This window comes from Macaca fascicularis, chromosome 13 (genome assembly GCF_037993035.2).
Source record: "Macaca fascicularis isolate 582-1 chromosome 13, T2T-MFA8v1.1".
NCBI classification, from domain to species: domain Eukaryota; kingdom Metazoa; phylum Chordata; class Mammalia; order Primates; family Cercopithecidae; genus Macaca; species Macaca fascicularis.
Window position 1 is genome coordinate 2856006 of NC_088387.1, and position 11258 is coordinate 2867263.

At 43.6% G+C, this 11258-nt stretch overlaps 1 protein-coding gene across 3 annotated transcripts in view; it reads left to right on the forward strand.

Moving 5' to 3' along the window:
- The window catches only part of CNGA3 (cyclic nucleotide gated channel subunit alpha 3), an 86596-nt gene extending 82969 nt beyond the window's left edge, over nucleotides 1-3627 (forward strand). For all 3 annotated transcript variants that reach the window (XM_005575033.5, XM_045368787.3, XM_045368788.3), the window contains one exon: nucleotides 900-3627. In XM_005575033.5, coding sequence (XP_005575090.3) covers nucleotides 900-2311 — 1412 coding nt within the window. In that variant the 3' untranslated portion in view covers nucleotides 2312-3627. The remainder of the gene's footprint in view (nucleotides 1-899) is intronic.
- Nucleotides 3628-11258: the final 7631 nt, after the last annotated feature.

An 11258-nucleotide genomic window follows, 5' to 3' on the forward strand; every position in this document is an offset into this window, starting at 1 on the left:
GAATGTAACTACTGGCCTCATTGCCTACCCACCCTTTCTTTTCTTTCTTCTTTCCTGTCCTGCCTGCTGCCTGCTCTGTCCCCTTTAAGTATTGACATCCTCAAAATCCTCTTTGGAAAAAGCACAGGCCACAGATCCTGCTGTGACTTGTGTTTCTTTCTCCTAGGTGTACTTTCAACCTTGGTAAAATAAACCTCTAAATCAATTGAGATCGCCTCCATCACTTTTCTTTCTTTTTTTTAAACACTCAGAGTCTCACTCCGTTGCCCAGGCTGGAGTGCAGTAGTGCGATCTTGGCTCACTGCACCCTCTGCCTCCTGGGTTCAAGTGGTTCTCATGCCTCAGCTTCCCGAGTAGCTGGGATTACAGGGGTGCACCACCACATCTGGCTAATTTTTGTATTTTTAGTAGAGACAGGGTTTCACCATGTTGCCCAGGCTGATCTCGAACCTCTGACCTCAGGTGATCCACCCGCCTCAGCCTCTCAAAGTACTGGGATTATAGGCATGAGCCACGGCACCTGGCCCACCATCAGTTTTTGATTTACAGCATGTATCTCTAATTTTAAAGGATCCTTTTTTAAAATATGTACATAATTTCCTTTTATCTTTTAAAATTTAATAGTCATTCCTTGTTATCATCTAATACCTCATTTATACTTAAATTTACTCAATCGACCTATGTTTTAAAAAAATTCAATAGAAGAGATAGAACCTCATAGAACAGAAAATATCAGAGTGCATTTCCTATAGTCATGGTAAGTGTTGGTTTTGAAATAATTTCTATTATATATGTATCACTGCATATTCTGTAGCCATGAGGTAAAAGATGTTTCTTTGTACTGTGGTCAAAAAAGTCGGCCTCTGTGATGCCCGAGTGACCTCCATCTTCTTCTTTAGGTTTTCTTGAGCAAGGCTTAATGGTCAGTGATACCAACAGGCTGTGGCAGCATTACAAGACGACCATGCAATTCAAGCTGGATGTGTTATCCCTGGTCCCCACCGACCTGGCTTACTTAAAGGTGGGCATGAACTACCCAGAACTGAGGTTCAACCGCCTACTGAAGTTTTCCCGGCTCTTTGAATTCTTTGACCGCACAGAGACGAGGACCAACTACCCCAATATATTCAGGATTGGGAACTTGGTCTTGTACATTCTCGTCATCATCCACTGGAATGCCTGCATCTACTTTGCTATTTCCAAGTTCATTGGTTTTGGGACAGACTCCTGGGTCTACCCAAACATCTCAATCCCAGAGCATGGGCGCCTCTCCAGGAAGTACATTTACAGCCTCTACTGGTCCACCTTGACCCTTACCACCATCGGTGAGACCCCACCCCCTGTGAAAGACGAGGAGTATCTCTTTGTGGTCATAGACTTCTTGGTGGGCGTTCTGATTTTTGCCACCATTGTGGGCAATGTGGGCTCCATGATCTCGAATATGAACGCCTCGCGGGCAGAGTTCCAGGCCAAGATCGACTCCATCAAGCAGTACATGCAGTTCCGCAAGGTGACGAAGGACTTGGAGACGCGGGTTATCCGGTGGTTTGACTACCTGTGGGCCAACAAGAAGACGGTGGATGAGAAGGAGGTGCTGAAGAGCCTCCCAGACAAGCTGAAGGCCGAGATCGCCATCAACGTGCACCTGGATACGCTGAAGAAGGTTCGCATCTTCCAGGACTGTGAAGCGGGGCTGCTGGTGGAGCTGGTGCTAAAGCTGCGGCCCACTGTTTTCAGCCCTGGGGATTATATCTGCAAGAAGGGAGACATTGGGAAGGAGATGTACATCATCAATGAGGGCAAGCTGGCCGTGGTGGCCGATGATGGGGTCACCCAGTTCGTGGTCCTCAGCGATGGCAGCTACTTCGGGGAGATCAGCATCCTGAACATCAAGGGGAGCAAATCGGGGAACCGCAGGACGGCCAACATCCGCAGCATCGGCTACTCAGACCTGTTTTGCCTCTCCAAGGACGATCTCATGGAGGCCCTCACCGAGTACCCCGAAGCCAAGAAGGCCCTGGAGGAGAAAGGACGGCAGATCCTGATGAAGGACAACCTGATTGATGAGGAGCTGGCCAGGGCGGGGGCGGACCCCAAGGACCTTGAGGAGAAGGTGGAGCAGCTGGGGTCCTCCCTGGACACCCTGCAGACGAGGTTTGCACGCCTCCTGGCTGAGTACAACGCCACCCAGATGAAGATGAAGCAGCGTCTCAGCCAACTGGAGAGCCAGGTGAAGGGTGGTGGGGACAACCCCCTGGCCGATGGGGACGTTCCCGGGGATGCTACAAAAACAGAGGACAAGCAACAGTGAAGATGCAGCCTCTGTCTCCTGCTTCACGGGGTCGACTGTCAGGGCGGCGCTATGTGGCCGCAGCTGTGTGGCGTGGAACTTGGTCAGAGCTTAACTCCAGCTCTGTTCACCCTTTAAAAGCTGTGTGACTGCCCAAGAGAGCCTGTTTCTTCACCTAGAAAACGGGACATTTGTCTCAGTCCCAGTGAAGTGCCAGGTTTGACTGTGAGGTCCGCGTGAAACACTGCACCAGGCAGGGCTTTGCAAAGTGCAAAGTATCCCCGGTCCAAGTACAGGAAAGTGTGCACACAGGACTCTCACTACTTTTTTATGGAATCTGCAAGGCGTTTTTAGGCTTTTTAATCTAATTTTCTTATAAATGAAAGATTCTTTAGTCACCTTTCTCCTCCCCAACTTCACTCCACCACCACCTGATAATGGGTATATAACAGAAAGCTGAAGGTACAACGTAGTGACTCAAATTCAGACTTACACAAGACAGTTTGAGGCATATTTCAGACTCTGGTATCACCTCGTGTGCTCTTTGGGGCCCTGGAAACCCTGGCCTTTGGGAGTGCTATGGCAAGTAGAAGTTCTGTAGGATGGAAAGAGGCTGCCCCATGTGGGGTCACTTCCAATCTGTGAAGCAAATCCAGACTCCCTGCCATCCAGCCACGGTGAAGCCAGCGTCTGTTTTACAGAAAAGAGCATCTCAGGAGAAGAGACATCCCCTCCTCCTCACTTGCCAAAGAGATTCAGAGACAGCGCCTATCCTCCATTCTTGAGTCAAGGCCCTTGGTGACCTATTCTAACTCAAGGAGGAGAGCAACGTACAGGGAGAGCCTTTTAGATTGAAGGCTGGAGTGGTGTCCTAAACCAAAAAAGCCGACAACTAAGAGTTTTAGAAGATGAGACCATTAGGCATGTATCTTTGCAAACTGCCCCTTCACCCACGAAGAGGAAGCCTCAAGATCCCTTGGAATTGCATCCCAGGGCAAAGCTTTTGGCTCACCGAAAGCTCACAGATTGCAGAAATTAGCTTTTTTTAAAAAAAACAAATCCCAGTAAATATAATTATCATTAACATTTTATAACAGATTTATATTTTTGAGTTCTGTGATTGCAAATTATGACCTCAATATTCCATCCTTATGTAATATGTTGCAAATCACCCAAAGATGAGTCTTCTTTCTTTCCTTTTTTTTTCTTCTTACTTCTTTCTTCCTCTTTCTCTCTCCTCTTTTCCTCCTCAAAATGTATATATTTTAAAAGCCTTAACTATTAGTTATGCCTGCATTCATATTTGCACAGGCAAAATAAAGACCTGGATTTAAAAATAGGAATGACTCTTGCTTCAGCTCTTGCCATAAGGGAAGTTTCAGTCGCAGAGTATGTTTCTAGGGCAATGGCTTCCGTAGAAAGAATAGGTGCTGATGTGGGAGGGGGCACACATTCCAAGAAAGTGACAATGCCAAGTGCTATTAAGGACACAAATCAACAAGAACTCTCATTCATTGCTGGTGGGCATGGAGTATGGTGTAGCCGCTTCGGAAGACAATTTGGTAGTTTTTATAGAGTTAGGCATACGCTTTAGCATATGATCCAGCAATCACACTCCTAGGTATTTACCTAAAAGAATTTGAAACTTATATGCACATAAAAACATGTCTATAAATGTTGGTAGCAGCTTTAATCATTATTAACAGAAATCTGGAAGTAGTAATAATATCATTCAATAGGTGAATCGATAGATAAACAGCCAGGTGAGGCGGTGTGTGCCTATAATCCCAGCTACTAAGGAGGCTGAGAAGGGAGAATCATTTGAGTCCAAGCGTTTGAGGACAGCCTAGGCAACATAGCAAGACCCTGTCTCTAAAAAAAAGAAAAGAAATAAAGAAAAAAGTAACACAGTGGTATACCTATACAATAACCATATAATCAAATCCTACTCAGGAATGAAAATGAATGAGCAATTGATCAAGGGGAAAAGATTCCATTTGTATGACATTCTGGAAAAGGCAAACAATAATGATGGAAAACAGCTCAGCGGTTGCCAGGGGTTGTCGGGAGGTGTAGAGGCTGATTGCAGAGATCACAGTGGGGAATTTTTAGTTGTGATGGAACTGTTTTGCATGGTGTGCGGTGGTGGGTATATGACTGTGCGTTGTCCACTCTCATAGAACGGTACACCACAAAAAATCAACTGTAATGTGTGGAATTTTAAAATATCAACCCGAATATGAGCAACACAAGGATGGAAAGCAGATTGCGACAAGTGAATCTAACTATATTAGAAATATATGACATAACTTTACTGAAGGACATAGGGTAAAATGATGACCTAAGTAATGTTAAAAATGGTGCTTTGAGTAGAAACTAAGGCTAAAGACGAAAAGATGTGACATGAATACTGTACTCTAGTTGTAAATTTGTTTCACATGGGGATATGGGTTACTAATTCAGAATTACATTATACTATGGATGAATGCATGAATGACTGAATAAATAAATAAATGCTTTAAAAAATGGAAGCCAGATTTATTGTAGTCAGAAAAAGAAGTTACAAATAAGGCCACACAAGATCAGAATGAACCCTGTGGTACTGGATTGGAATCAGACATTAGAACGAACTCATGTTTACTTCTATATCCAGGTAGACAGATGCAGAAATGATTGTAGGGGTGTGTGTGTGTGTGTGTGTGTGTGTGTGTGTGTGTGTGTATGTGTATATATGTTGGTATACATAGATATATTTCTAACTCTGTGTACCAAGAAGCCTTGGCAGTGATACCTATTACAGAGAGCTCACCAAGCACCCAGATCTTGGTTTCCAAATATCTTTCTCCAATGAAAGGAACCAGGGCTGATTCTAGGGCTGAGGCAGGGAAAACATACCATGAACCTGGAGTGTCTTGTAGTGCCAGAAAGTACTCAAAAAACAATGTTGGGGGGCAAGTGGCAATAGGGCTTTCTACATACACACACACATAAACAATGATGGAGGTAAGTCAAAGGGACACAGCAACCAACCTGAAAGAGTTCCCAGTGGCCAAAACTGAAGCCATCTGAAAAACAAAACTTAAAAATTTAGTATTAGACTATATCCCAAAGTATAAAAGTGTATGAGTCTATGCCACAAATAAACGATTGAATAAATAAATAAATGAGGGCGAAAGGACACGTGTTTTTTACAGAAGAATTCCAGATAACATATGTAGATTATTCGATACGTTCCACCCCAGGATGCAAAGCCTTGTTTGCGGATCTTGCACTCAAAACTGGAACCAAGGATCCAGCAGCCTCTACATTGCCTTGGGGGAACATAATGTCAATATCAACTGATCATGTGGGTGGGGTTACAGTAAGGATGTTAAGGTGGGAAAGTTATCCTGGATTTTCCAAGGGGGCCTGATACAATCACGAGGATTCTGATAAGTGGGAGGCAGGAAGATCAGAGAGAGGAAGGCAATGTAACAATGAAAGAATATGTATTATTCTTACGGTAGAAACTTCATTAAGATTTTTGCGATTCTGGAAAAGTGGTGGTGGCAGTGTCGTTTTTTGGGCTAAGTCTTCACATAAAAACACAGCAAATAAGATAGTAAATCTAAAGATCCACAGACAACATCTGACATCCTCGAGGATATGAAAACACCCAAATCACCAACAGGTGCTCACCAAAAAGCATGGAGAGCCTGTCTGAGAACAGGTGGAATTAAGGGAGATTCTGCAGGAATCAATTTGTGGGTGGCAGCAAATTGACAATGATGCTACAAGACTGATGTGCAGGGACAGTCTGGGTGCTATACACTCTAGATATTCACAGAATAAAGCTTCCTTCTTTATTTGTGAAACATCTATTCCGATCCTTTGCCCACTTTTACATTGGGTTGTTTGCTTGCTATTGAGTTGTTTGAGTTCCTCATATATTTTAGATATTAACCCTTATCAATATATGGTTTGCAAATATTTTATCCCATTCTGTAGGTTGTCTCTTCACTCTGTTGATTGTTTCCTTGGCCGTGCAGAAGCTTTTTAGTTTAATGTAATCCTATTTGTCTATTTTTGCTTTTGTGGTCTGTGTTTTTGGGTTCACATCTTTAAAAATAATTTCCCAAATCAGTGTCATGGAGGATTTACCCTGTGTTTTCTTCTAGTATGAAAGAAGCTTCATTCTAAGACAAAATCTCTCACTGAGAGACAATTTGGAGTAAATTCCAAATTGATCACAGGACAGAAAAGGTAGTGACAAAGGAAAAAGAAAGTTTCGATTAAAGAAGGTAGAGAAGCAGAGGAGGTAGCACTAGTCCATATATATTTTTATCACTGAGAAAACAGCCGAAGAGAGACTTAGAGAACTATGAAGTTAGGAAAAAGGTAAATCATGTTCCATCTCTTCTCTCTAAAGTATAAGCACATTCAACTCACTTAAAAGATGAACAACAGAAAAGATGCACCCTCAAATTTCGTGCAAAGTCTTTATTAAACAGAGAGCGAGGAAGAATCAGAGGGAGTATAACGTCTCTGCAGATAATGAAACCCACCAGAAAGACATGCCCACAGAGCGGAAGTAAACTGACCCATCATTTCACAACCAGCCAAAAGAAATTAAGAGAAGATAGATCCTTTGAAAAAAAAAACAAAACAAAACAGCATAAGCCAGAATCAAGGATGAGGTCATAAGGAAAAGGATTTAACAGAACTCAGGAAGGTACTGGAAATAAAAGAACAAAAATAATTTCAAAATAAAGACTGAATTGAACATAAGAGCAAATAAACATAGTGAGCGATATTTTAAGAGAAATCAAAGACGAAAAGGAAAAATGTCTTAAAAATCAAAAAAGGTATTCCAAATATGACATTTGGGAAAAGACAAAACTATGGCGAAAGTAAAAAAAAAAAAAAAGAAAGAAAGAAAAAAACAAAAACGAGCGGTTGCCAGGGGTTGGGGGGATAGAAGGATAAACAGGTGGAGAGCAGAGAGTATTTAGGGCACTGAAAATACTCTGTATGGTACTGTAATGGTAAATACATGTTGTTATGCCTCTGTCAAAACCCACAGAATGTACACCACCAAGAGTGAACACCAGTGTAAACTATGGACTTCAGGAGAAAACGGGTCAATGTAGGTTCGTCTCCACAGCAAATGCACCTTTAGTAGCACTACCTAAAATATGGAGTATGTTGCAGGTATATGGGAATTTTGCTGTGAACCTAAAACTGCTCTTAAAATGCTTTTTTAAAATAAAAAACAAATGGAAAAGATAAAAAGAATTTGAGAGAAAAGTGATGGAGAATAAACAACAAAGATCTAACATGTTAATGAGAATCCCAAACAAGTACCGAAGCACAGGAACAGAGCCAGACACTAAAACTTATCATGTAAGAAAAGTTCCTGAAATAAAAATTAGCTTGAACTAGATATGGAAGAAACATTCTGCATTCTGGGAAAACTAAGCCAGGAAACTGGCACTGAGACATATTAGAGTAAAACTTATAGACTCCATAAGAAAAGAAAAAATGTTTCTGACATTCAGGCAAAAAAACAAAGTCACTTACAAGGGGATAATATCAGAGTGCCTTCAGACTTTTATAAATAGCACTTCATGCTAGAAGACAATGAAACAACACGTAGGATATTCAAAGACAAAAAATATGAGCCACAGATTTTATGTCCAACCAAACTGGCCTTGAGGAAGAAAGGCTGCAGATAAACAGTTACAAACATACAAAAACTCAGGAGTATTGCTTTCATGAGCCCTTCCTGAGAAATCCACAAGAGAAGAACCTCAGAAGACCAAAAAGACTGCGAAAATATTGACATAAGGCCAAGTACTCTGCTCACTGAAAAAGCTCAGAACAATAACTCAGCAATGAGTACCCACAGCACCCAGGTTGTAGTCTCTAAATACAATTTCACATTTAAAGGAACCAAGATGAACCCAAAACATTTTGTTTTGCCGGAAAGCAAGCGAATTATCAAAGACTACTGAGATGATGTCAGTAGAATACAGAATCCAATTTGAATGCACCTCCACTGGCCAAAGATGGGAGAATTTGAGAATCACAAAGAAAAACAACTGCAACTGCATGTACTAAGTCAAATATATTTTTCATGGTCACCATTGCAACTTGTTCCAAAAATTGCCAAAGAGAAAGAATCAAGCAGTTATGGCTGACTTTCCTATACAAAAACTGTATTTCAGAGTAACCTAAACAATTGAAGAAGAAAAGTTATTTTTCTTTTCTTCTGTAGAGTCAGGATCTCACTATGTTGCCCAGGCTGGTCTTGAACTTCTAGGATCAAGCAATACTCCCACCTCTGCCTCCCAAAGTGCTGAGATTATAGGCATAAGCCACCATGCCCAGCTGGAAAGTTCTTCTTTATAGAATAATTCCAACTAAAAAAAATATTATCTCATAGAATATTGGATCTAGGCAATCATATAAAATGGATGTTAAAACCACTAGTTGCAAAGTTGATGGGGGTGGGGGGGTAGAGCTAGACAGCCAAATAGAAGCCACCAGTGATTGTTCCCCCACCACACACACAAGAATGCAAAGTTGAACAACTATCCACACACAAAAGCACCTTCATCAGAACCAAAAATCAAATAAGCAATCACAGTACTGGTTTTAACATCGTATTAAGGAAGGATACAGTGAAGAGGGTAGGAAAGACAGTCCTGAGTTGCCCACACCACTCCTCCCCTATCCCTCAGCAGCAGCTGCATGGCAAGAAGAGAGAATCTGTGTGCTTGTCGAGGGGAGTGTGCAGTGATTGTGGGACTTTGCATTGGAGCTCAGTGCTGCCCTGTCATAGCAGAGAGCAATGCAGGGCAGAACTCGGCCGACACCCATGAAGGGATTTAGACTAGCCCTCACCAGGCAAATCGTTCATCCCAGCAGTCAGAACTTGAGTTCCAGCAAGCCCTGCCACTGTGGGCTACAGTGCTCTGGGGTGCTAAGTAAACTTGAAAGGCAGTCTAGGCCGCATGGACTGCAATTCCTGGGCAAGTCCTGGTGCTGTGCTGGACTCAGAGCGGGTGGACTTGGAGTACAGGCAACCTAGTAAGATATCAGCGGAGGCAGCCGAGAGAGCGCTCACATCATTCCTCCTCTAACCCCATGCGGTGCAGCTTGCAGCTCCAGGAGAGACTCTCTCTCTCTTCTTGAGGAGAAGAGACAGGAGAGTAAAGAGGATTTTGTCTTGCAATGTGAGAACCAGCTCTGCCATAGCAGAATAGGGCACTAGACAGAGTCATGAGGCCCCCCTTCCAAGCCCTAGTTCCCAGATGACATTCTAAACACCCCCAGGGCCAAAAGGGAACCTGCTGCCTTGAAGAGAAAGATTTAGTCCTGGCAGAAGTAATCACCTGCTGACTGAAGAGCCTCTGGGCCCTGAAGAATAAGTAGTGGTAGCCAAGCAGTGCTCACCAAGGGCCTTGGGCAAGACTCAGGGCTGTGCTGGCTTCGGGTGTGACCCAGCACATTCCCAGCTGTGGTGGCTGTGGGGAGAGACTCCTGCTTGAGGAAAGGAGAGGGAAGAGTAAAGGGGACTTGGTCTTGCTGCTTGGGCACTAGCTCGGCCACAGGTGGGTGAGCACCAAGTGAGCTCCTGAGTCCCCCGTTGCAGGCCTTGGCTCCTGGACAGTATTTCTGGACCTGCCCTGGGCCAGAGGGAAGCCTACTGCCCTGAAGGGAGAGACTCAGGACCGACAGCATTCCCCAAATGCTGACTGAAGAGCCCTTGAGCCTTGAGTAAACATCATAGGCAGTAGCCAGGCAGTAATTGCCATGGGCCTAGGGCAGTGGTGGCCATGAGGACAGACTCCTCTACTTGAGGAAATTGGAGGGAAGAGAGGGAGGGAAGAATGGGAAGGACTTTATCTTGTGGCTTTGGTGCCAGTTCAGCCACAGTAGAAGAGAGCCTCAAGTGGACACCTAAGGTTTCTGTCTCGAGGCCCTGGCTATCAGACGGCATCTCAGACCCACCTGGGGCTGGGAAGAACTCACAGCCCTGAAGGGAAAGATACAAACCTGCCTGGATTTGTCATCTGCTGATTGAATAGCCCTTGGGCCTTGAGTGAATATAGGTGGTAGCCGAGCAGTGGTCACAGAGCAGTGGAGGCCTTGGGCATGACCTAGTACTGTGCTGGCTTCGGGTCTGACCCGGCACAGTCCCAGTGATGGTGGCCACAGGGGTGCTTGTGTCAGCTTTTCCCCGGCCCCAGGTAGCTCAGCACAGAGACAAAAGGAGAAAGAGAGAGACTCTGTTTGTATGATGGAAAGTAAGCAAAGAGAACAAAAGTCTCTGCCTGGTAATCCAGGAAATTCTCCCAGATCTTACCTAAGACCACCAAGGGGATACAACTAAGAGTCTACAAGAACTACAGCATTCCCGGGATTGGGGTGCCCCCTAAAGCAGATATGGCTGCAGTGACCAGAGAAAGACGTAGATCACAATACCCACGTTCCTCCAAATACCTGCGAAGCTTTCCCAAGAAGGACAGATACAAACAAGCCCAGACTATGAAGACCACAATAAATACCTAACTTTTCAATACCCAGGTGTCAGCGAACATCCACAAGCATCAAGCCCATCCAGGAAAACATGACCTCACCGAACAAACTACATAAGGCATGAGTGACCAACTCCGGAGACACAGAAATATGTGAACTTTCAGACAGAGGATTCGAAATGGCTGTTTTGAGACAGCTCGACAAAATCAATGGCAACACAGAGAAGGAATTCCAAATCCTATCAGATAAATTTAACAGAGAATGAAACAATTTAGAAGAATCAAGCAGATATACTGGAGCTGAGAAATGCAAATGGCATCCTGAAGAATGCTTCAGAGTCTCTTGGCAGAAATAATCGTGCAGAAGAAAGAATGTGTGAACTTGAAGATAGGCTACTTGAAAATACACAGAAGAGACAAAAGAAAAAAGAATAAAAAACAATGTA